The following is a 26170-nucleotide window of genomic DNA, read 5'->3' on the forward strand; positions in this document are numbered from 1 at the left end:
AGACTGCAAAAGAAAGTCCGTGTGAAATATGATACCCTGGACCATCCTTAGCCTCTTATGGGGCATGCCGGAAACAGAAACATCCCCCAGCTTCTCACAGGTGAGTAGTGCCTGTGACTGCGCAGAAGATGCTGTTTTGATGAAGACCGACCCTGACCGCAGTTTGGACAAGCCCTCCACCTCCCCAAACTTGTCCTCTAAATGCTCCACAAAAAACTGAGGTTTCATTGACAAGAAAGATTCCCCATCAACTCTTGTACATACGAGGTACCGGGGCGAATAAGCTCTGCTGCCATCCTTAGCCTGGTTATCCTCCCAGGGTGTGGCCGAGGGGGGAAGGGGAGGGGGGGTAATGATTTGGGGTCGTATTCCTTAGCACTGAAGTTCGACCTTGATTGCTTAGGAGACTGCTGGTAGTGGACCGCCAGCAAGAGATAATGTACTACACTTCATGGCAAGTCACCTGCCCTTATGCCACCCACTCCGACCAGGGGCCCTCCCCACAGGTGCCACCTAGCCGCAGCAAAAGCCACCTGGCACGATGGCCATTGCTGGGAGTCCCGATGCCCCAGGGTGATGGGCATCTACTCCTTGGCATATGTGGGGAGTTAATGGCGCAGGCATCAGCAGAGCAATCCCTGTGTCGTCAGGGGGCTACAACCAACAGAGTACATCGTGGCCCCACCACAATGGACTGGCTACCATGCTGGATATCAGGAGCAAATGAGCTAAAAAGCCCATTATCATCAACAGTGCAGAAAGCGATACTGCATAGGGGATGGAGGAAAATACACCCAGGAAGGTGACGTCGCCCAACAGCTGGAGAATGAGCAGAAGTGCAGATCCAAGTCAACAAAGGATGCGAGAGGTCTCAGTGCATGATGGACACTATGCACTATGTAAGGCGCCCTTCCCCAATTGGCTCACTCTTCGGGAAAACTTTGAAAAATGGATGTCTAACCTTACAGGGCACCATCACATAAAGGCCAAGACATGTTAAGACTCCTTTTAGTTGCCTCTTACGGCAGGCAGGAATACCTTGGGCCTATTCTAACCCCCAGACCTGCAGGTGGTACTTGAAGGTAATGTTACAGAAATGGAAGAGCACGTAGATGAAGATGAGATAGGAGATACGATACTGCAAGATGAATTTGACAGAGCACTGATAGACCTAAGTTGCAACATGGCCCCAGTAGATGAGATTCTGTCAAACCTACTGATAAGACTTCAGAGGGCCAGCCATGACAAAACTCTTCCGTATGGTATGCAAGATGTACGAGGCAGGTGCAATACCCTCAGACTTTCAGAAGAATATAATAATTCCAAATCCAAAGAAAGCAGGTGCTGATAGGTGTGAATATTACCGGACTATCAGTTCTGATAAGCCTGGGTTGCAGAATACCAACACAATTTTTTTACAGAACAATGGAAAAACTAGTAGAAGCTGACCACAGGGAATTCCGGAATAATTTAAGAACACACGTCGCAATATGGACCCTAAGACTTCTCTTTGTAGGCTTAGAGAAAACTTTTGACAATGTTGACTGGAATACTCTCTCTGAAATTCTGAAGGTAGCAGGGGTAAAATACAGGGGCAGAAAAGCTATTTACAATTCGTACAAACAACAGATGACAGTTATAAGAGTTGAGGGTCACGAAAGAGAAGCACAGCTTGAGAAGGGAGTGAGACAGGGTTTTAGCCTATCACCAATAGTATTCAATAAAGGCAATGAAAGACAAATTTGGAGTAGGAATTAAAGCACACGGAGAAGGAATAAAAACTTTGAGGTTTATCGATGACAATGTAATTATGTCAGAGTCAGCAAAGGACTTGGAAGAGCAGTTGAATGGAATAGACAGAGTCTTGAAAGGAGGATATAAGATGAATATTAACAAAGCAAAACAAGGATAATGGAGTGTAGATGAATTTTAAATCAGGTGATGCTGAGGGAATTAGATTAGGAAGCGAGGAACTTAAAGTACACTCCTGGAAATGGAATGACACCGGTGTGTCAGACCCACCATACTTGCTCCGGACACTGCGAGAGGGCTGTACAAGCAATGATCACACGCACGGCACAGCGGACACACCAGGAACCGCGGTGTTGGCCGTCGAATGGCGCTAGCTGCGCAGCATTTGTGCACCGCCGCCGTCAGTGTCAGCCAGTTTGCCGTGGCATATGGAGCTCCATCGCAGTCTTTAACACTGGTAGCATGCCGCGACAGCGTGGACGTGAACCGTATGTGCAGTTGACGGACTTTGAGCGAGGGCATATAGTGGGCATGCGGGAGGCCGGGTGGACGTACCGCCGAATTGCTCAACACGTGGGGCGTGAGGTCTCCACAGTACATCGATGTTGTCGCCAGTGGTCGGCGGAAGGTGCAGGTGCCCGTCGACCTGAGACCGGACTGCAGCGACGCACGGATGCACGCCAAGACCGTAGGATTCTACGCAGTGCCGTAGGGGACCGCACCGCCACTTCCCAGCAAATTAGGGACACTGTTGCTCCTGGGGTATCGGCGAGGACCATTCGCAACCGTCTCCATGAAGCTGGGCTACGGTCCCGCACACCGTTAGGCCATCTTCCGCTCACGCCCCAACATCGTGCAGCCCGCCTCCAGTGGTGTCGCGACAGGTGTGAATGGAGGGACGAATGGAGACGTGTCGTCTTCAGCGATGAGAGTCGCTTCTGCCTTGGTGCCAATGATGGTCGTATGCGTGTTTGGCGCCGTGCAGGTGAGCGCCACAATCAGGACTGCATACGACCGAGGCACACAGGGTCAACACCCGGCATCATGGTGTGTGGAGCGATCTCCTACACTGGCCGTACACCACTGGTGATCGTCGAGGGGACACTGAATAGTGCACGGTACATCCAAACCGTCATCGAACCCATCGTTCTACCATTCCTAGACCGGCAAGGGAACTTGCTGTTCCAACAGGACAATGCACGTCCGCATGTATCCCGTGCCACCCAACGTGCTCTAGAAGGTGTAAGTCAACTACCCTGGCCAGCAAGATCTCCGGATCTGTCCCCCATTGAGCATGTTTGGGACTGGATGAAGCGTCATCTCACGCGGTCTGCACGTCCAGCACGAACGCTGGTCCAACTGAGGCGCCAGGTGGAAATGTCATGGCAAGCCATTCCACAGGACTACATCCAGCATCTCTACGATCGTCTCCATGGGAGAATAGCAGCCTGCATTGCTGCGAAAGGTGGATATACACTGTACTAGTGCCGACATTGTGCATGCTCTGTTGCCTGTGTCTATGTGCCTGTGGTTCTGTCAGTGTGATCATGTGATGTATCTGACCCCAGGAATGTGTCAATAAAGTTTCCCCTTCCTGGGACAATGAATTCACGGTGTTCTTATTTCAATTTCCAGGAGTGTAGTAGATGAGTTTTGCTATTTGGGGAACACAATAACTGATGATGGCCGAAGTAGAGAGGATATGAAACACAGACTGGGAATGGCAAGAAAAGCATTTCTGAAGAAAAGAAATTTGTGAACATTAAATATAGATGTAAGTGTTAGGAAGTCTTTTCTGGAAGTATTTTATGAAGTGCAGCTACGTACATAAATGACACATGGACGATAAAACAGTTCGACAAAAAGAAAACATAAGCTTTAGAAATGTGGTGCTACAGAAGAATGCTAAAGATTAGCCTGTTAGATCATGTAACTAATGAGGAGGTACCAAATATAATTAGCAAAAAAGAAATCTGTGGCATAAGCTGACTAAAAGACGCGATCAGTTCTCAGGACACATTCTGGGGGATCACAAATTTAGTATTGGAAGGAAGTAAAGGGGTTAGAATCATAGATGGAGACCAAGAGATGAATACAGTAAGCAGATTCAGAAGGATGTAAGTTGCAGTAGTTCGGAGAGGCAAAGGATTGCACACATTATAATAGCTTGGGGAGCTGCATCAAACCACAACAATAATCTGATTTTACATAGAAAGTTTTGATGTGCACCCTTATAATCTCTTCCTGGAAATTTATTTGCAATCCCAAATTTTCTCTTGTCTTTCCTTTCATTGCTTTTACGAAAATTTTAATAAACACAATGAACTAAGCATGATTTTCATTTGTGTTTAGAGTAAGTAATGTAAATACTGAAAATAAAATTAAAAATTCCGCAAGGGGAGTCAACCTCACAATACTCTGATTATCTGTCTGTACTAACTTACACTGTGCCAACTGCTGCCTGTCAACTGCAAAAACATAAATGGCTTGTGCGTCAACTGAACTGTGCCAAAAATGCTATTTTTTCCAAATGCTTAGCCACCTGGAGCTCTCACTTCACTATTTTCATTTCTGACCGAGCCCTGCATATACCATACATTTAGATGAAATAGTTGATGACGAGTAGCTGTGGTCCTCTTTTAAGTCCAGCCACCTGTGTAAAGGAGGTAAAATTAACTTCGCTTCCCCAGTGCAGTTCAGTAGCAGTCACTGTGGCTCCAATTGTGAACAAAATATTGTGACTTGTGTGCACTTTGTGTTCAGTCTGTCAAGATGCCTACCAGCATCATTTCAACCTCAAACCACATGTGCAATTCACTTTACTTTGCATGGGAAACTGTCAAATCGGTGTACGCCATAGGGAAGTCGTTCAGACATTCAGCCACTACAGGAGACACAAAACACTGTAGATTTTCCTCATAGTGGTCACCCTTAGGAAAGAACTGTGTACTGCCTTTATAGAAGAAACTGTGAGGACTTTATTGACCAAGGCAGTACACAATCATCTTGACACAATCCAGTTGTTCTTTGAGCATAAATTGTGAACAACAGTAGAAACCCCATGCAAAGTAGTGTTACAAAGAAGGTAGGTAAGGGAGCTCATGGAATGGAACCCGGCCCAGTGATGTTGTGTTTCCTTCATTGATGAGTAACAGATTTGTCTGAGGACGGGCGACTGTTGCATAGATGAGTGGAGGTGGACAAGCACTTATGCACATCAGTGGCATGCAAGTACTGAATGTTATCTCAGAACAGATTTTGAATTAAGAGAAGTGCATTTTCAAACAGACTGCCTTATTTTGGCTGTTGTGTTCTTTTCAATTCTCAGTAAAATACTTAGTTTCACAAGGATTATGCTTTCAATTCCTTTGGTCCTTCACTCTCAGTCCAAACATGTTCGCAGGTGACAAACTTTTCTTTTGAACAGTTTGCATTCCTGTTCATAGGATTATGGTTAATATCAGTTAAACCTAACCCTCGTGTAACGAAAGAATCATCCAGCGAGGAGGCATCATAAAATTGATTAACTTTGTTGGAATGTGAACTCTAATTCCATATATTATGTCATCAAAAATAATTAAATAAATAAATAAAAATAAAAAATAAAATTTTTGCGTTTTGAAAAGCATATTTTTCACCCTCAGCAGAATGAAAAGCAACAAATTTCGAAGAATATTTTAAGGTCTTTAGTAATATCGCACAATGCAGATTAACAGCAGTATAATACACTGCAATTTATTTGTTCTTATTCTTTTCTTCTAAATCTGTAATTAAACAAGGTGTACTTACAGAGTGGACTGGAGAAAGGCTCCTTACTTACCTTTTCTTTTTTCTTCTTTTTCTTCTTCTTCCACTTTTGAGAGTCATATGAATTTGGCAGTGCTGGTTGCTTCGTGGTCTGCTGCTGCTGCTCCACAGTCCCTCCAGACAGTTGGCTTTTAGCTCTTTCTGAGGAAGATTTTGCAGTGGAAGTTACTGTCAATGGTGATTTCCGAAGGCTCTTTTCAGTTTGTGAGCTTGCTTTATAGTATTTCTGTTTAATCTGCTTTGGCTTCTGTGATGTAGGAGAGGCAGCTGTGGATTCAGCTGGAGTCGCAGGACGCTCGGCGACAACTGCGTGTGACCGGTGCTCTTTCCTCCTCTTACTTGACTGTGCAACTGTATGTGATGTGGCAGTGGTAGTTGCTGAATTTGTTAACTGCTGATCGGCCTCTGAGCGTGTCTGACCATTTTGTACAGAGACACCCTTCTCGTCAGTGCCTACAGGTGAGCCTGCTGGTAGCCTGCCTATTTTTGCTGACAGTTTATCACGTAACACTTCCAGTCTATTTTTCTGCTGCTCATGTTGGACTTGTGGCTGCTGTTCGTGCTGCTTACCTGGAGCAGGGGAGTGTGGAGGGGCAGTGGGCAAACATGCTGCTGCAGATTGACAGAGATGTGTTCCTGTGGGTTTTCTCTGCACCTCCCCTTGCTTCTTCTCTTGTTGCTTAGGCTCTGTTGAGGCACGTGGGGGACTAATGAGTGCAGATGCTGCTAACAACTGGCTGATGGCCCCTCCCGGTGATTCGGTTTGTGCCAACTGTTGTTTCTGTTCCTGTTCCTTTGGCACTGCAGGAGTTTCTGCGGGGGCAGAGGTTTGAGACTGTGCCGGCAGATGAGTGGTTGCTGCTGCTGGAGGTTGTGTTTGTGCATGAAAAGGGGCATTAGTTACAACCAGGAATGCTGGTAACTTGAAGACTCCATCTTGTAGTTTGGCTGGTATCACCTGATGCTCAGGATGTCCAGAACCACGTGTCGGCAACACTACTCTCTGCTGTCTGTTTTCTTGTTGCTGTGGTTGTGCTGAAGCACGTAATAGTGCAGGAGGTGTAGTGGGTGCAGCAGGCAATGGCCACGTAACAGATGCAGTCAGGGGAGCCAGTCGCAGTTGTGCATGGTCTGTGGAAGGTGGAGAGGGTTTGGGAGATGCAGAAGGTGTGGCCATCACAGTGGACACAGGTGATTTAGAGCCACGGCGCTGTCCAGCAGATGGAGATTTCGAACTGGAGCGAGAGCGAGATCGAGACCGTGTGTTCAACTGTTTTCGTGATGATGAGGTCTGTAGAGTCGAGGGGGACTGCCCACCAGATGAGGATCTTGCAGGGGACGGAGAGTGTGCAGCAGCTCTGCTGGGGTGTGAGGCGATACCGGAATGTGCGACCGATGGAGTCACCGCACAGGTTACGGGGTAAGGGTCAGATTGTGTTGTCACAGGCATTCCAGGTAGTGCAGTGGATGAGACTGGTACAGAGCTGGTGGGTAAAGCTGCAGATGAAATCCTTTTAGAGGTTGTTGACAGAGTAGCAGATGGGATGGGCATAGTAGATGGGGGAGTTGCAGTAACTGGGATAGCTTCAGAAGATGGAGGAGGCACTGCAGGTGTAGCAGGCGGAGCAGCCGAAGGAGGCACGCAGGCTGAGAGCTGTGAAACAGGTGAAGCTGCTGCAACAGATGGGGTTGGTACAGCACTCTGGGACATTGCAGCAGCTGGCAGTGGTGCATCAGCTGAAGATAATTTGCTGCCACACGGTTTTCCCAGGAAAGACTCAACAGTTGTTCCTTTTGGATGGGCAAGAGTCAGCTGCCTTACTTGGTCCTGTGGCTCAGTTACAGATGAGTTGCATTTTGCAGAACTGGAAAGTGGTGCCACCACTGCCTCTGTGGTGGCTCCTTCAGGTTTGGTCCTCGTCACATGCCGTGCTTGTTCCAACTGACCAGGTTGAGCTGTGATATGTGATGAGTCACTGTTCAGAAGGGCTACCAGATGACTTGTTGCACCAGATGTAAGTTTGTTTTGGCCAAGCAATTGCACACGTCCCTCAGATTCTGTCGAGTTAGATGATGTGTCGATATGTGGAGTTTCTGCTGACAATTGCCTTGTGCCTCCTCCACATGACTGGTTTTGCGGTACTTGCTGAGAGGGCTCACATTGCACAGGATTGGACACATCCGACAATCTCAGACTGGCTGAGGAAGTGCTTAAAGTAGGCTCCTGTCCACTGGCTCTTGAAGGATGGTGGTCTACCCTCTGCAGTGTCTCCTGTTGTTGTAGACCTCGTTGCTTCATCCGTTGCTGCTCCTGTTGGCATAATTTTTGAATAAGCACTGCATGTCAAACTGCTATTTAGTGATACAGTATGCTTACAAATTACTGCATGATCACTTATGGCTAGAGTTTCAACAAAAATGAAAATTACTTAATACACATTTGAAGTTTTAATGCTGTAGCTGCTACACACTCCATTAATATGGAAATGTTCATGTACTTGAAAAACAAGGCAATGTTACTGACTGATCACTGAATGCACTGGATAACGATGGAATAACTGTAGCTACAAATAACAAGACAAATATATGACAAGTTTGATATTGCATTTTTCCTGTGAAAAATTCGAAGTGCTATGGGCAATAAACAAAGCGTATCTCACAAAGAATAAGAGCATATTGGAGGCCAAATTCAGAAAAAACTGCAATTAGTACAAAAAAAGATGGTCTTATGGAGAGGGAACCTGCATTGGAATATCTTACAGACGTAAATAATAAGAACAACAATCTGGCAAAATGACCTATCAGTCTAAATTTGTGTGTCAGTTTCATGAAAGCAAGTCTGTGCGCATCCACATAGCCCCAAAAAGCTTTAAATTTCCCCCCTTGTGATGAAAACTCAATTTCATTTCTGCATATAAATATTATGTTTCTGAAACATAATGTTGATGATCTTGGCAGTCTACTAAAAGACAAGAAAAGAATGTTTTCAGGTGTTAATGAACACTGGATCAGAGAAGAAATATACGCGACATCAGGTTTTAATTTAGTTCCAGGTTACTGTAGACTCATTAAGGTTGGACTTTTGCCAATACGTACAAGCACTGATTTATTTTATTTATTTATTTACACGTCACATTCTGTAGGAACAAACTGAGGAGCAAATATCCAAGGTCATGATACGAAAGCTAATAACAGATAAAAATAAAATGTTTATGAACCCAAAAAAAAGTCAAGCCATAAGTTTCAGTAAATGCAGTCAACAATATAACATAAGAATCAGCTTAATTTTTCACAGAATTCCTCAACAGAATAGAAGGAGTGACCCCATGAGGAAACTCTTCAGTTTCAATTTGAAAGCACATGGATTACTGCTAAGATTTTTTAATCCTTGTGGTAGCTTATTCGAAATGGACGCAGCAGTATACTACACACCTTTCTGCACAAGAGTGAAGGAAGTCTGATCCAAATGCAGGTTGGATTTCTGCCAAGTATTAACTGAGTGAATGCTGATTATTCTTGGGAATAAGCTGATACTGTTAACAAAAAAATGACAGTAAAGAATGAATGTATTGAGAGGCCAATGTCAAAATACCCAGACTCGTGAACAAGGGTCAACAAGAGGTTCGTGAACTTACACCACTTACTGCCCGAACTGCCCATTTCTGAGCCAAAAATATCCTTTTAGAATGGGAAGAGATATCCCAAAATATAATACAATACGACATAAGTGAATGAAAATAAGCAAAGTAGTCAAATTTTCATGTCAAACGATCACTTGCTTCAGATACCATTCGAACAGTAAAAATGCCAGCATAAAGTCTTTGAACAAGATCCTGAACATGGGCTTTCCTCAACAGTTTACTATCTATCTGAACACCTAGATAATTGAACTGTTCAGTTTCACTAGTCATATGATCTTTCTGTGAAATTAAAATGTCGGGTTTTGTTGAATTATGTGTTAAAAACTGTAAAACTGAGTCTTACTGTGATTTAGCATTATTTTCTACAAGCCATGAACTTACGTCATGAACTGCACTGCTGGAAACCAAGCCAATGTTGCACACAACATCCTTTACTACCAAGCTAGTGTCATCAGCAAACAGAAATATTTTAGTTACCCGTAATACTAGAGGGCATATGGAACAGGAGTGGCCCCAACACTGATCTCTGGGGCACTCCCCATTTTATTATACCCCACTCAGACACAACATCACAGCCATTCTTGACACTGTGAATAATGACCTTTTGCTGTCTGGTGCTAAAGTAAGAGGTGAACCAATTGTGTGCTACTGCCCATATTTCATAATGGTCCCACTTCTGAAGCAATATGTTGTGATCAACACAATCAAATGCCTTAGTTAAATAAAAAAATATGCCAAGCATTCAAAACATTTTGTTTAGCCCATCCACTACCTAACAGAGAAAAGAGAATATAGCATTTTCAATTGTTAAACGACTTCTAAAGCCGAACTGTACAGTTGATAGTAAATTATGTGATATAAAATGATCAGTTATCCTTACATACACAGCCTTTTCAATAACTTTAGCAAACACTGGTGGCATAGAAATAGGTCTAAAACTGTCTACATTATCCCTTTCTCCCTCTTTATAAAGCGGCTTTACTACTGAGTACTTTAATCTTTCAGGAAACTGACCATTCCTAAAGGAAAAATTACAAATATGGCTAAATACAGGGATAATATGTGCAGCACAGTACTTTAATATTCAGCTAGGCACTCCATCATATCCATGAGAGTCCTTAGTCTTCAGTGATTTAATAACTGACTCAATCTCCCCCTTGTCTGTATAACATAGGAGTATTTCAGACATCAATCTCCGAGAGGCATTTGCCAAGAGAGTTATATGATTCCCTGTAGAAACTAAATTTTTATTTAATTCACCAGCCTTGCACAGAAAATGATTGTTAAATACTATCTGATTTATCAGTAACAGAAATATTTTTACTATGAATTGACTTTATATCATCGACCTTGTGCTGCTGACCAGACACTTCCTTCACAACTGACCATATGGTTTTTAATTTTGTTCTGTGAATCAAGCTATTCTATTTGTCCACCACATACTCTTTGCCTTCCTAATAACATTTTCAAGCACCTTACAATACTGGTTGTAAAGGGCAACTGTAGCTTGATTGTGACTACTTCTAACATTTTGGTATAATTCCCCACTTTGTTCTACACGATATCCTTATCCCACTAGTCAGCCACCCAGCCTGCATTTTACTGCTAGTACCCATTCGAATGTGCTAATGGAAAGCAACTCTCAAAGAGCATGAGAAATTTGTTAAGGCTCAAATGGCTCTGAGCACTATGGGACTCAACATCTTAGGTCATAAGTCCCCTAGAACTTAGAACTACTTAAACCTAACTAACCTAAGGACATCACACACACCCATGCCCGAGGCAGGATTCGAACCTGCGACCGCAGCAGCCCCACGGCTCCGGACTGCAGCGCCAGAACCGCACGGCCACCGTGGCCGGCTGTGTTAAGGAAAGCATTATATTTGTCATCTATGTTATCAGCACTATAAACATCCTGCCACTGTTGTTCCTTGACGAGTTAAAAAAAAACTCTCTGTTGGATTAACTTTATTACATAGTTTGTAATTAGACTGTCATTTGTTAAAAGTGCAACACCAAGAAGGAATTACACAAACAGCGCCACACTTGGTGGAAATGGCAACAGGTGTGCAAGCAATACGTGATAAGTTTTGCTGTGAGATGGGGTACACGTAGGCCAAGCAGAGCCCTCTCATGTCGGTCCGACAGGGTCGGTGTTGTGCCTAGTGCAGTCAGTGCAGAGCTGCCACACAAGGTGGAAACAATAAAGTGATTGCCAGTATGCCTCGTCGATGTCAAAGGGAGCCATACTGACATGTGAGCGAGATCGTATGGGGCAGAATGATCAGTCTCCGGGAAACGGTGTTGTCATACTGTGACATTTCAGTTCACACAGGGCATGCTGCTATGGCAGTGATGCATGTGTGGAAGCAGTGGATAGAGGAAGGTCGTACATAGCGACGAGCGGGAACTGGACCATGAAACATGACCACAGCACGGGATGACCGTCATCTTGTCCGCATGGCCATTACGGACCATACAGCGTCATCTACAGTGTTGGCTCATCGCTGGAGTACTGCAACAGATGTGAACTTGTCTGCATCGATGGTTTGTCACCGTCTGCTGCAGGTTGAACTGGTTCCAAGCATGCCATTACGTCGGCTTCCATTGTCCAGAAACCACAAGCTCCTCCGACTGCAATGGGCACTGGGGTGCCGAGTGGAAACATGTTATTTTTTCGGATGAGTCCCACTTCAATGTGTCGTACAGTGATGCCCGCATACGTTTCTGGCAGTACCGTGGTGAACACAACCTGGAGGGCTGCATTGTGGAGCAGCATAGTGGACAAACACCAGGTGTGATGGTTTGGGGTGCCATTGGTTACAACAACTGATCTCGTCTCGTCTGTATTGCGGGCACTTTGAACAGCAATCGGTACCTAAGGGAAGTTGTGGAACCTGAGGTACTCCCCCCTGCTTCAGGCATCTCCACAGGCCACATTTCAACAGGACAATGCCCGGCCACATACTGCGAGGAATGTACAGACCTTCTTCGAAGAGCAACGGGTACCACTGCTTCCCTGGCCTGCATTTTCCCATAACATGTTGCCCATTGAACATGTCTGGGATATGGCTGGTCGGCACCTGGTGCGTAACAGTCTTCCAGTAACTGGTGTCATGGATATGTGGGCTCGGATACAAACTGCATGGATGGAAATCCCTCAGGAACATATTCAGACCGAGCGAGGTGGCGCAGTGGTTAGACACTGGACTCGCATTCGGGAGGACGACGGTTCAATCCCGCGTCCGGCCATCCAGATTTAGGTTTTCCGTGATTTCCCTAAATCACTCTAGGTAAATGCCGGGATGGTTCCTCTGAAAGGGCACGGCCGACTTCCTTCCCTAATCCGATGAGACCGATGACCACGCTGTCTGGTCTCCTTCCCCAAACCAACCAACCCACCAACATATTCAGAACCTTAGAGATCCAATGCCATGGCGTATAGTAGCTCTAATTGAAGAGCATGGGGGCCACACGACATACTGAATAATAGGGTTCAAAGGACAAGTACAGATTTGAAAAGGTAATCATTTTTTACTCGCCATATACCTAACCGGTGGTATTAAATACACTGAATCATGTATTTCCTTCTTGGTGTTGCAATTTCCACAAATGGTAGTGCATATGTGACATATGTTTGAGTACAAAAGCCTTTTAGTGTTAAAAATTTGTACTATGGTCTGAAAGGCCATTCACCCTTTTACTAACAGAGTGCCCATCTAGCAATAAAGAATGAATAAAAATATTGTCTATGTCTGTGCTACTGTTCCCCCGCACCCTAGATGGAAAAAACAGAGTCTGCATCATAACTAATTTCTGGTACTTCCTATAAAGTGAAGCAAGAACCCTCTCTAGCTTGAGCAGAAATGCTCTGAAGTCAGAATTAGGGGACCTATAAACAATGAAAATTAGAAGTTTAGATTCATTAAATCAACTGCCCTTGCACAACATTCAAATACCTGTTCAGTGCAGTGCCATGATATGTCTATGGACTCAAATGGAATGCTGTTTTTTTTAGGTACATGGCCACGCCCCCACCCCACAAGGCACTCCTTGAAAAACAGGCAGCTAATCTGTATCCTGGTAAAGGAAGCCTCTGAATTCTCAAATTATTTAAGTTGTGCTCTGATATACCAATAATTTCAGAGTAAACTGCTTAGTTTCTCTAACTGCTATGCTTGAAGTATATAGTGCTGTATGTTAGTTATTTGTGTGCTGAAAGTGTATTTGTAGCAGCTGTCATTCTATTGTCAAAAGTAAAATTTACAACTGTTTCTATACAACATTCTCCTGATACTGATGCAGAACAATTTGTACTTTGGAAAAATACATTCTCTATTATTAAAAATATAAAAATACACTCCTGGAAATGGAAAAAAGAACACATTGACACCGGTGTGTCAGACCCACCATACTTGCTCCGGACACTGCGAGAGGGCTGTACAAGCAATGATCACACGCACGGCACAGCGGACACACCAGGAACCGCGGTGTTGGCCGTCGAATGGCGCTAGCTGCGCAGCATTTGTGCACCGCCGCCGTCAGTGTCAGCCAGTTTGCCGTGGCATACGGAGCTCCATCGCAGTCTTTAACACTGGTAGCATGCCGCGACAGCGTGGACGTGAACCGTATGTGCAGTTGACGTACTTTGAGCGAGGGCGTATAGTGGGCATGCGGGAGGCCGGGTGGACGTACCGCCGAATTGCTCAACACGTGGGGCGTGAGGTCTCCACAGTACATCGATGTTGTCGCCAGTGGTCGGCAGAAGGTGCACGTGCCCGTCGACCTGGGACCGGACCGCAGCGACGCACGGATGCACGCCAAGACCGTAGGATTCTACGCAGTGCCGTAGGGGACCGCACCGCCACTTCCCAGCAAATTAGGAACACTGTTGCTCCTGGGGTATCGGCGAGGACCATTCGCAACCGTCTCCATGAAGCTGGGCTACGGTCCCGCACACCGTTAGGCCGTCTTTCGCTCACGCCCCAACATCGTGCAGCCCGCCTCCAGTGGTGTCGCGACAGGCGTGAATGGAGGGACGAATGGAGACTTGTCGTCTTCAGCGATGAGAGTCGCTTCTGCCTTGGTGCCAATGATGGTCGTATGCGTGTTTGGCGCCGTGCAAGTGAGCGCCACAATCAGGACTGCATACGACCGAGGCACACAGGGCCAACACCCGGCATCATGGTGTGTGGAGCGATCTCCTACACTGGCCGTACACCACTGGTGATCGTCGAGGGGACACTGAATAGTGCACGGTACATCCAAACCGTCATCGAACCCATCGTTCTACCATTCCTAGACCGGCAAGAGAACTTGCTGTTCCAACAGGACAATGCACGTCCGCATGTATCCCGTGCCACCCAACGTGCTCTAGAAGGTGTAAGTCAACTACCCTGGCCAGCAAGATCTCCGGATCTGTCCCCCATTGAGCATGTTTGGGACTGGATGAAGCGTCGTCTCACGCGGTCTGCACGTCCAGCACGAACGCTGGTCCAACTGAGGCGCCAGGTGGAAATGGCATGGCAAGCCGTTCCACAGGACTACATCCAGCATCTCTATGATCGTCTCCATGGGAGAATAGCAGCCTGCATTGCTGCGAAAGGTGGATATACACTGTACTAGTGCCGACATTGTGCATGCTCTGTTGCCTGTGTCTATGTGCCTGTGGTTCTGTCAGTGTGATCATGTGATGTATCTGACCCCAGGAATGTGTCAATAAAGTTTCCCCTTCCTGGGACAATGAATTCACGGTGTTCTTATTTCAATTTCCAGGAGTGTAAAATAAAAAAAATATGCCAGATACCACATACTAATTTTTTGCTGATTTAAACTTATAACTAATAAAAAAAAAGGCATACAGGAAAATTAATTTGCTTAACACATTAACATCTCATTGCAGACCAACAAGGCATTTTTCCTGCCTTGATAATTCTATTAGAAGGGTAAAAATGGCTTCAAACTAAGGTACTTAATGTTGATAATCTGTCAAACCAACAAGTTATATGGATCAAATTAACAATTAAAAAGTCAGAGGAAGATTATGGACAGTTTCATTATGTTAGGCAACTAAATGATAAGAATACTAACAGCTTCACGGATACAGTTAAGGTACTGAACTGGAATAATGTTATCACTACCCCAAACATTTTGATGATTTACCAGTCTCTCGAAATTTTTGATACTCCTGCCCAATGACCATAAAATGTAATAAATCTAAAGCAAGGAGGCACAAAATGTTACATAAATGGTTCACACATCATTTGCAGAAACCAAGATTGTTAGTTATGTTCAGTCATAATAGGATAAAAAGTGAAACTGCAGATAAAGTAGCTTACATTAGCTTGAAAACATAATACAAATCAGAAATTGGCTCAGTGCACGTTAATAATCGGACCTTTGTTAGTGGTCATTTTTCAGAATATATAAAGAAGACAGTGGCTGTTCCCCTATACAAATTAGCCAACAAAACCTGTATTATTAATTATCAGCCAACTGCTCTGGTTTCTATAATTACCAATGTTACATACAACAGCAAACATGTCTGTACATGTCAATTAATTATACACCTATGAAGAAAAGTTTTACATAACCTCGGTTCTGTGAGTTCCGGAACCTGTACAGAAAATTGGAATAGATATCAACATAAAACATCATTTCTGCCCTTTTTATTGTTCATGAAAACCACAAATTGCATGTTGTGCCACCATACAGTGAGACCTTCGGAGGTGGTGGTCCAGATCACTGTACACACCGGTACCTCTAATACCCAGTAGCATGTCCTCTTGCATTGATGCATGCCTGTATTTGTTGTGGCATTCTATCCACAAGTTCATCAAGGCACTGTTGGTCCAGATTGCCCCATTCCTCAACAGCGATTTGGCGTGGATCCCTCAGAGTGGTTGGTAGGTAACATCGTCCATAAACAGCCCTTTTCAATCCATCCCAGGCATGTTTGATTGGGTTCATGTCTGGAGAACATGCTGGCCACTCTAATCGAGCAATGTCATTATCCTGAAGGTAGTCATTCATAAGATATGCACGATGGGGGCAAGAATTGTCATCCATGAAAACGAATGTCTTGCCAATATGCTGCCGATATGGTTGCACTATCAGTCAGAGGATGGCATTCACGTATCATACAGACGTTACAGCGTCTTCCATGACCACCAGCGGCATACGTCAGCCCCACATAATGCCACCCCAAAACATCAGGGAACCTCCACCTTGCTGCACTCTCTGGGCAGTGGGTCTAAGGTAGCTGAGTGGTCAGCGTGACAGAATGTCAATCCTAAGGGCCCAGGCTTGACTAGTGACTCGGTCGAATATTTTCTCCATTCAGGGACTGGGTGTTGTGTTGTGTTGTCCTAATCATCATCATTTCATCCCCATTGAGACGCCAGTCACCGAAGTGGCATCAAATTGAAAGACTTGCACCCGGCGAATGATCTACCTGACAGGAGGCCCTAGTCACACGACATTTACATTTTAGTTTTAATGGTATTAACAACCTGTTATATACAACTATATGATGTGTGTGCATTAATGCCCATACAAGTGGCAATTAAAATTTTAATTTGTAACTTTAAAATTATTTTAATCACCAGATATGCTTTTTAGACTTGTATGTGTGAACACCTGAAAAAGCAGCAGAAATTTGCCACAGTTTAATGTTGTTAGAGTTTTTTGCATTACAGCGTTTTATATTATGCTTCAGGAGGTAGTTTCTAACAAAACACATACTGATGGGGCTTTGACTTGCTCAACAAGAAATAATGTCTCTTGCTGTTTAATCTTACAATGTACCTAACAAGAGTGTTTATATTAACTATGCACAACCAACTTACTCCATTTTATTTATGACAGTGGCCCTAAACAAATCCCAATACTCGTAATGTGTGGCCCTTGCCTATGTAATGTAAGTTATCCCACTGGACATTGAATCTGTTAAATCTTATTATATGGTGGTGTAACACAGTGTACTTCCACAGCCCTAAAGATACTTGCATTGGTAAAGTGGAACGTGTAAAAATAAAGAAGTAGTTATGTGTGACTTGTGGCTGTTCTACAATTTTAATTTCTAATGGTCACTGTTCCCCTGCAGGCAAATGCCTGCACTGGCTAAAATTGTAAAACATGGTAGTAAACCATTGTTTTAAGACATAAAACCAATGAGCTATCTTGCGTTTTATATGTAGCACAGTGTCTGGAATGACCTTTGGTTGTTTGGTTTAAAAGTGGGGGTGGGGACAACAAACTGCTACGTCATCTGTCCCTCGTTCCACTTAAAGTAATTTCACGAGGGTGGTAATAAAATAATCGAGACATGCAAAACACAGTTGAAAGAAATGAGAAAACCTCAAGAATGAAAGAAGGGCAACACAGACTAAAATGGACAAAATTGGACAAGAAAACCACAGAGCGACGCAAGAAACACATAGAAGAGATCAAAACCAGAGAGCAGATTACCATGGCTGGCTGGTCATGTGAATAAAAAAGCAAAGCCAGCCACTCGGCAACACATTAAAACCTCCAGCCTATAAGCACTAGGGTGGAGGACACAGAGGGACAAAGGACATGCACTAAAACTTAGATCAAATGATAGAACCGACCCTCAAAAATAAAACGTAAAACTAAAGCTGCTGTTGAGGCATTGTCACTCAATACTGAAGGTAGGGTGCTGGGACAGTTAAATTCCGCCACAGCGCAGCTAAAAGTGTGCAGTCCAGCAAAAGGTGTACGACCACCATTTGAGAGCCACAGTGTGACACCAAGGTGGGTCCTTGTGACAGAGGAGGTAACCATGCATTAGCCACGTATGGGCAATGCGGAGCCGGCAGATGACAACTCATTCCCTGCAAGAGGACTGCAAGGAAAACTTCCACACATTCTTAGTCTCCTTAATGATACGCGGTTTGTTGTGTGTAATGCTATGCCATTCCGTCTCCCAAAGCCAAAAAACCCTGTGGCATAAGACAGAATGCAAGTCAGTTTCAGAGATGCCCATCTTCAGAAGTGGCTTCCACACAGCCTGCTTGGCCAGCCTGTCAGCAAGTTCGCTGCCTGGGATTCTGACATGTGCTGGGGTCCACACAAACACCACTGAATGACGGGACCGTTCCAGGGCATAGATGGATTCCTGAATGGACGCTACCAAAAGATGGCGAGGTAGCACTGGTTGATAGTTTGTAGGCTGCTCAAGGAGTCAGGACACAGGAAAAATGACTCACCAGGACATGAGCGGATGTGCTCAAGAGCACGAGATATGGCCACCAGCTATGCAGTGAAAACACTGCAGCCATCTGGCAAGGAGTGCTGTTCAATATGTCCTTCATGAACATATGCAAAGCCTATGTGACCATCAGCCATTGACCCATCGTTGCAAAATACTTTATGGCCCCAGTACATGTCGAGAATCCAGAGGAAGTGATAACGGAGAGCTGCAGGGTTAACAGAGTCCTTAGGACAATGCAAAAGGTTCAGAAGAATCTGCAGCCTAGGTGTACACCATGGAGGTGTACGTGAATGGACCTCGAGGAGAGGTGGTAATGGGAAAGTCTCTAGTTCAGACAGAAGGGACCAGAAGCAAACCACAATCATACGCCCTGACCTGGGCCGCCGATGCGGGAGATGAACCACCGTGGTTTGGAAAAGGAGACAGTAATTTGGATGCACAGGAGAACTATGAACATGTGCAACGTAACTGGCCAGCAGTTGTGCACACTTAACCTTCAATCGAGGGACTCCGGCCTCCACCAGGACACTGGTCACCGGACTCATTCTAAAAACTCCCGTCGCTTGGCGAATGCTACAGTCGTGCACTGGGTCAAGTAAACGCAATGCTGAGGGCACTGCTGGACCGTAAACCAGACTCCCATAGTCAACACAGAATTGAATAAGGGCTCTGTAGAGCTGCAGGAGTGTAGAGCAATCTGCACCACAGTTGTGTTGCTCAGACACCGGAGGGCATTGAGGTGCTGCCAGCACTCCTGCTTAAGCTGACAAAGGTGAGGTAGCCAAGTCAATTGGGCATCGAAAACCAGTCCTAAGAATCGATATGTCTCCACTACAGTGAGTGGATCGTCATTAAGGTAAAGTTCTGATTCTGGATGAATGGTGCAATGCTGACAGAAATGTATGACACACGACTTGGCAGCTGAAAACTGGAAGCCGTGGGGTAGAGCCCGTGACTGCGCCTTATGAATGGCTCCCTGTAGGTGCTGCTCAGCAACACCAGTACTGGACAAGCAGTATGAAATGCGGAAGTCATCCGCATACAGAGGAGGTGAGACTGATGGCCCTACAGCTGCTGCTAGACCATTAATAGCCACTAAAAATACAGACACACTCAGTATGGAGCCCTGCGGAATGCCATTCTCTTGAATATGGGAGGGGAACTATGAGGGGCACCGACTTGGACACGGAAAGTAAGAGCAACAGGAAGTTTTAGATAAAAATCAGGCAAAGATATGATGTCGCCAGGTCATGTCGTATGCTTTACGTAAGTCAAAAAAGATGGCAAGCAGATGTTGGCACCTGGATAAGGCTGTTCGGATGGCAGACTCTAGGGACACAGGATTATCAGTGGTAGAGTGAACCTGGTGGAAGCCGCACTGACATGCAGCCAGTAGGCCATGTGACTCCAGGACCCAACCCAACTGCCGACACAGCATACATTTCAGCAGCTTACAAAGAGAGTTGGTGAGGGCAATGGGCCGGCAGCTATCCATATCAAGCAGGTTTTACCGGGTTTGAGCACCAGAATGATGGTGCTCTACCGCCACTGTGATTGAAAGATGCCATTGTATCAGATCTGGTTGAAGATGGCGAGGGCATGTCACTTGTCATCAGATGAGAGATGTTTAATCATGTGACTGTGGATCCAACCTGGCCCAGGAGCTGTGTCAAGGCAATGTTCAAGGGCTCTGAGGAGCTCCCACTCTGTAAATGGGGCGTTATGGGGGTTCACTGTGGGAGACAACTTTCCTTTTCATCTGCCATTTGAGGGTGCAAAAGACTGGGATGGGGCGTTATGGGAGTTCACTGTGGGAGACAACTTTCCTTTTCATCTGCCATTTGAGGGTGCAAAAGACGGGGGGGGGGGGGGGGTAATTCTCCGACACAGAGGCTCGAACATAGTGCTCAGCAAAGTGCTTGGCATTTGCGTTTGCGTCAGTAGATAACACACCATTGATGTTAATTGCCAGGGACACCTGTTGGGTCTGGTAACCAAAAAGAGGTCTGATGTTCCTCCAGACTTGGGAAGGTGACATATGGCACCCAATCGTCAACACGTACCTCTCCCAACACTCCTGTTTCCGTCGTTTTATAAGATGGCTAAAGCTGGCATGGAGATGATTAAAGGCTATTAGGTGCTCTAGGGAAAGGTGCCGCTTATATTGCTGTAGAGCTCACCAATGCTCTTTAGTTGCCTCAGCGACTTCTAGCGCCCACCAAGGGACTGTCTTTCACCGGGGGCACCATAAAGAACGAGGGATCGCGTTTTCCGCCGCACAAACGATCGTTGTAGTGACCCGCTCAACGACAACATCGATGGCACCATGTGGGGGAGATTCAGCGGTGACAGCAGAGGTGAAGGCTTCCAGTCTGCCCTGTGTAAAGCTTATCTGGATACGAGGCCGTCAGCATGACGCCAGGGGAGTGACAGGAAGATGGGGAAGTGGTCAATATCACACAGGTCGTCATGCCCTTTCCAGTGGATAGATGTGAGAAGGCAAGGTCTGCAAACCGAGAGATCAATGGCCGAATATGTGCCATGTGCCACACTGAAATGTGTTGGGGGTGCCTGTATGTAAGAGGCAGAGGTCGAGTTGTGAAAGTAAATTTTCGACCTCCCTACCTCGGCCAGTAAGCATGGTGCCACCCCACAAGGGGCTATGTGCGTTGATATCTCCCAAAAGTAGGAAAAGTTTAGGGAGTTGATCAATCAGTGCAGCCAATACACTCAGGGGTACTGCACCATCTGGAGGGAAATAAACATTGCAGACAGTTATTTCCTGCAATGTCCTTATCCTGACAGCCACAGCTCCAAGAGGGGTTTGAAGGGGCACAGGGGCACAGGTTCACTGCATACAGACTTCAGGACATAGACGCAAACTTCACCTGACACTCTATTATAGTCGCTATAGTTTCTGTAATACCCCTTACAGCCGCGGAGGGCAGGGGCCCGCATTGTTGGGGACCAGGTTTCCTGGACGGCAATTCAGAAAGCAGGTGTAAAGCTTAATAGTTGCCATAGCTCAGCCAGGTGGTGGAAAAAATCTCCGCAATTCCACTGGAGGATTATGTGACCATGAGACTGGGAAGGCATGAAACACTCAATGAGGCAGTCTGCGCCTCAGGGTCACCTGCTGCCACCAGAAGAGTACTTTGCGATAGACATCCATTGTGTCTGATGGCCCAGCGAGATCTAGGTCCTCAGCGGATGCCAGAATCTCCACTTCATCCTCAGACACAGAGCTTGTAGCTAGTGGTGGTGTGCGTGCCACCGCAGTGCCTTGGTTCTTGGGGGTCTCTTTCTTTTTAGGTTTCTCTCGCTGCTCCCAGGTTTGTTTGGCTGGGAGGGCTTCACTGATTCAGTCTCAGGGACTGAGGAGGACCGTGAAGCTCTACGATCAGCTACCTGTGGTTGTTTCAGCAACTGGCGGGTGTCAGATATGCCACTGGTAGGAACCTGGGAAGGGAGTGACCCAAGGGATCCCTTCCTGCCAAGAAGAGCAGAAGAAGACTTACATTTCTCTGGCTGAGAAGTGGGCACTGATGTCCCTGATGGTTGAGGGGTGTTACTTCTGAAGTAGATTGTGCAGGAGCAACAGCTCTGAGAGCCAACTGTACACAGAGGAACGGAAGATGGTAAAACCTTAGTCATAGTGGCGGCACACGTTGACGTCATATGCACAGGATGTAGCCTCTCATATTTTCTCTTAGCCTCAGTGTAGGTCAGTCGGTCCAGGGTCTTGTATTCCATTATTTTTCTTTCTTTCTGGAGAATCCTGCAGTCTGGCAAGCAAGGCAAATGGTGCTCTCTGGACTTGACACAGATGGGAGGCGGAGTATTGGGAGTATTGGGAAGTGAACGATGTCCACAATCCTGACAGGTGATGCTGGAAGTACAGTGGGAGGACATATGACACTTAAAAAAACCACATCGGGGGAGGGCTATATGGCTTTATTTCACAGTGGTAGACCATCACCTTGACCATCTCAGGTAATGTGTCACCCTCAAAGGCCAAGATGTGGGAACCAGTGGCAACCTGATTATCCCTTAGACCCCAGTGGAAACGCCAGATGAAACAGACACCTCGCTGCTCTAAATTGGAATGCAGCTCATCGTCAGACTGCAAAAGAAGGTTCCTGTGAAATATGATACCCTGGACCATATTTAAACTTTTATTGGTCGTGATGGAAATAGAAACATCTCTCAGCTTGTCACAGGCGAGTAGTCCCCATAACTGGGCAGACGATGCTGTTCTGATCAAGACCGACCCTGACCGCATTTTGGACAAGCCCTCCACCTCCCCAAACTTGTCCTCTAAATGCTCCACAAAAAACTGAGGTTTCATTGACAAGAAAGATTCCCCATTAACTCCTGTACATACGAGGTACCGGGGTGAACAAGCTCTGCTGCCATCCTTAGCCTGGTGCTCTTCCCAGGGTGTGGCCAAGGGGGGGGGGGGGTTAATGATTTGGGATCGTATTTCTTAGCACTGAAGTTCGACCTTGATTGCTTAGGAGACTGCTGGTGGTGGACCGCCAGCAAGAGATAATGTACTACACTTCATGGCATGTCACCTGCCCTTATGCCACCCACTCCGGCCAGGGGCCCTCCCCACGGGTGCCACCTAGCCGCAGCAAAAGCCACCTGGCACGATGGCCATTGCTGGGAGTCCCGATGCCCCAGGGTGATGGGCATCTACTCCTTGGCTTATGTGGGGAGTTAACGGCGCAGACATCAGCAGAGCAATCCCTGTGTCGTCAGGGGGCTACAACCAACAGAGTACATCGTGGCCCTACTACAATGGATTGGCTACCATGCTGGATATCAGGAGCAAATGAGCTAAAAAGCTCATTATCATTGACAGTGCAGAAAGCGATACTGCAAAGGGGATGGAGGAAAATACACCCAGGAAGGTGACCTCGCCAACAGCTGGAGAATGAGCAGAAGTGCAGATCCAAGTCAACAAAGAATGCTAGAGGTCTCAGTGCATGATGGACACTATGCACTATGTAAGGCGCCCTTCTCCAATTGGCTCGCTCTTCGGGAAAACTTTGAAAAATGGAGGTCAAACCCTATAGGGGAGAATCACATAAAGGTCGAAACATGTGAGACTGCTATTAGTCGTTTTTTACTACAGGCAGGAATACCTTGGGCCTATTCTAACACCTGGACTCACAGGGGCCTGGAGTGGCCTTTAGCGTGGTTTTTAAAGTGATATTTGTATATATATGGTGTCCATAACTGAAGTTCCAGTTTCAAAACACTGTGGACTGAGAAGTACTGCTGAGGATGATGTAAAATTTAAACAGTTTATTATTGATCCATGGGGAAACGTAATGGGGAAAAAAAAGGACGAAGATTTTACCTATAGCAAGCATCATAATATGCACAGCAACAGGCACACAGCACACAACGTTTCCTCAATTTGTGTCCCCCCTGCCCCTCCCTCCCTGCCCCCAAACACACACAACTGCAGTCGTGTGTTCAAGTTGCGTTTGCGTGAGTGTTTGTTTCTGTCTGTCTGTCGTCTACTTTTGACGAGGGCCTTTTTGGATGAAAGCTTATTTTGTGACAGTCTTTTTGTTGTGCCTATCTGCGACTCGGCATCTCCACTATATGGCAAGTAGCAGCTATCTTTTTTATAATACTGTAACATAGAATCAAATGTAATATGTCATTTTATTTGGACTTTTTAGGGCACTTCTGATTATGTGCCTAGCTTTAAGACTCAATTATTGTATAAAAAGTTGTAAATAACGTTGGCCATTAAGTGATGTAGATACTTGGGATTTCCATGGTAGGGAGGACCAAACTTATAAACGGTGATGGCTATTCTGCTCGTTCACACTTGGATGGAGTTGAAGAGGCAGGACCTATGCCGTTTTGGACAGTGATCATGTCATACAGTTTTAGGGGATAGAAGTTTTTCTGTGATGATGGTCATGACGCTTAGAAATATTCTGTGCGGTAGCTCAGTGGGGACTTGGAAAAATTTACAATAATCAGTGCTCTGATTTATTCTGCCAGTAGTTTGGTAGAACTTGCATTTTAATCTTAAGCTGGTTCGAAGTTAGAGTGATCTTACATCAAGTCAAACTATAACTCTGTTTATATTTAGCTGGGACACTATTTATTTCAGCACTGATCCACACTTAGAATCATTCCAACACGTGACTACTGTACTTCTATTTTGTGTGTTTAGTATTTGAACTTGAGCACATGTTGTGTTTCCCATATTTTAATTATATAGTGAGCTTACAATCCACTATATGGGGAGCTCAAGCAATTTAAATCCATTTAATTTTGCTGATTAGATTAATTACCAGTCTGCATTCAGTGTATGACAAACGAGAATAAACTATTATTACTGAACTTTAAAACTTACAGTTGGTGAACATTATTTAGATTACTGCACCTATATTCAAACTAATATTGTTTAATCTGGTTTACACATCAGGAACAATTTATTACTTTATTTAAGAAAAGTCTACAGCTGCAGCATCCCCAAAGGCAATGCAGAGACAGCAAAACAAGTTTTATTTCAAAATATTCGCAGAACTATTGGCAGTATTATGACTTAAGAGCTCCTGCTGACGAGACGATAGCAGTGTATAGGATCCTAAAAGGCAAATGGCACCTACTCTATTAACAGTGCCGTGAGTGGCTAGACATACCTGCTGTAGGTTCATCAAGCGCAAGTACTCTTGGTGCCGGGGACAAAGACGGTGTGCTTTCCGCGGAGGTGCCATTCTCCTCCCACCTTCGAAGGTAGAGGAGGAGGTAGAAACAGCAGACGCAGAGGCACAGCTAGACACAGAGGAAGTGTCAAAGCTGGTAGGGGTCTTGCACCGCCGGTACGGGTACGGTTGCTTCTGGATCTCGGCAAGCACCACCACTTCATCATCGTCGGCACACTGCAACAATCAAACAGGGCAAGATGAGCTACGAGCAGCCTACTGGATTGCCAAAGTTGGACAAAAAGATTGAAAACCTGTCCATTTTGGCAAATGATTGCCTCTGACCGAATCATTGCATTTATATAATTAAAACATCAACTCCAGGAAGGAGTTTATCTTCATGTGTGTATATAGTAAATTAAGAAGAATACATGATAAAAATTTCAGGTGATCTGGGGAGTTTACCAAAGGTGATAAATTTAGGATACTGGGCTGGATTCTCTGGCAGCAGCTACGGTTCTACTTCCGCAGTCTCTCACGTAAAACAGCTCAGATAACATATACAGGAATTTTGTTCTGTGCAACTCCAGTGCTGTGCCAAAGTTCATCAATGGCAGTGACTGCTGAGTGGTAGTGTGCTAATCTCTTGGCAACCCATGACCAGATGTTTTCTGTTGGTGAGAGATCAGGAGCACATGCTGGCCCGGGAATCAAGTCAAACACCACCTGTATTGAGGCGGTCAGGTCAGCTTGGACAACATGCAGTCTCGTTTTATTTCTTCGAAAGATAACATCACGGATACCTTGAGGATACAGTAGACAATGGCCTTGGCACACCAGAAATGTAATGCCTGCTGTCCAAACTACCAGCTATGTGAATCTGAGGTGACTATTGTGTAATCACATGCACCCATAACATCATGTGAGATGTAAGGTCAGTGTGATGGTGATGTTTAGAAGCTAGTAACATTCTCTCTCCTTGCACCCTCCACAATGGATATATTCAACATGATGATGTACATAGAACCGGGACTTATCTGAGAAGACGACATGGT

At 45.4% G+C, this 26170-nt stretch overlaps 1 protein-coding gene across 1 annotated transcript in view; it reads right to left on the minus strand.

The window, feature by feature from the left end:
- The window catches only part of LOC126235999 (mucin-17-like), a 351820-nt gene that overhangs the window by 83432 nt on the left and 242218 nt on the right, over positions 1 to 26170 (minus strand). Inside the window, exons 4-5 of the mRNA XM_049945007.1 lie at positions 25113 to 25352; positions 5573 to 7870 (exon numbers count right to left, since the gene is read on the minus strand). Coding sequence (XP_049800964.1) covers positions 5573 to 7870; positions 25113 to 25352 — 2538 coding nt within the window. The remainder of the gene's footprint in view (positions 1 to 5572; positions 7871 to 25112; positions 25353 to 26170) is intronic.

The sequence above is a fragment of the Schistocerca nitens genome, chromosome 2 (assembly GCF_023898315.1).
Source record: "Schistocerca nitens isolate TAMUIC-IGC-003100 chromosome 2, iqSchNite1.1, whole genome shotgun sequence".
NCBI lineage: Eukaryota > Metazoa > Arthropoda > Insecta > Orthoptera > Acrididae > Schistocerca > Schistocerca nitens.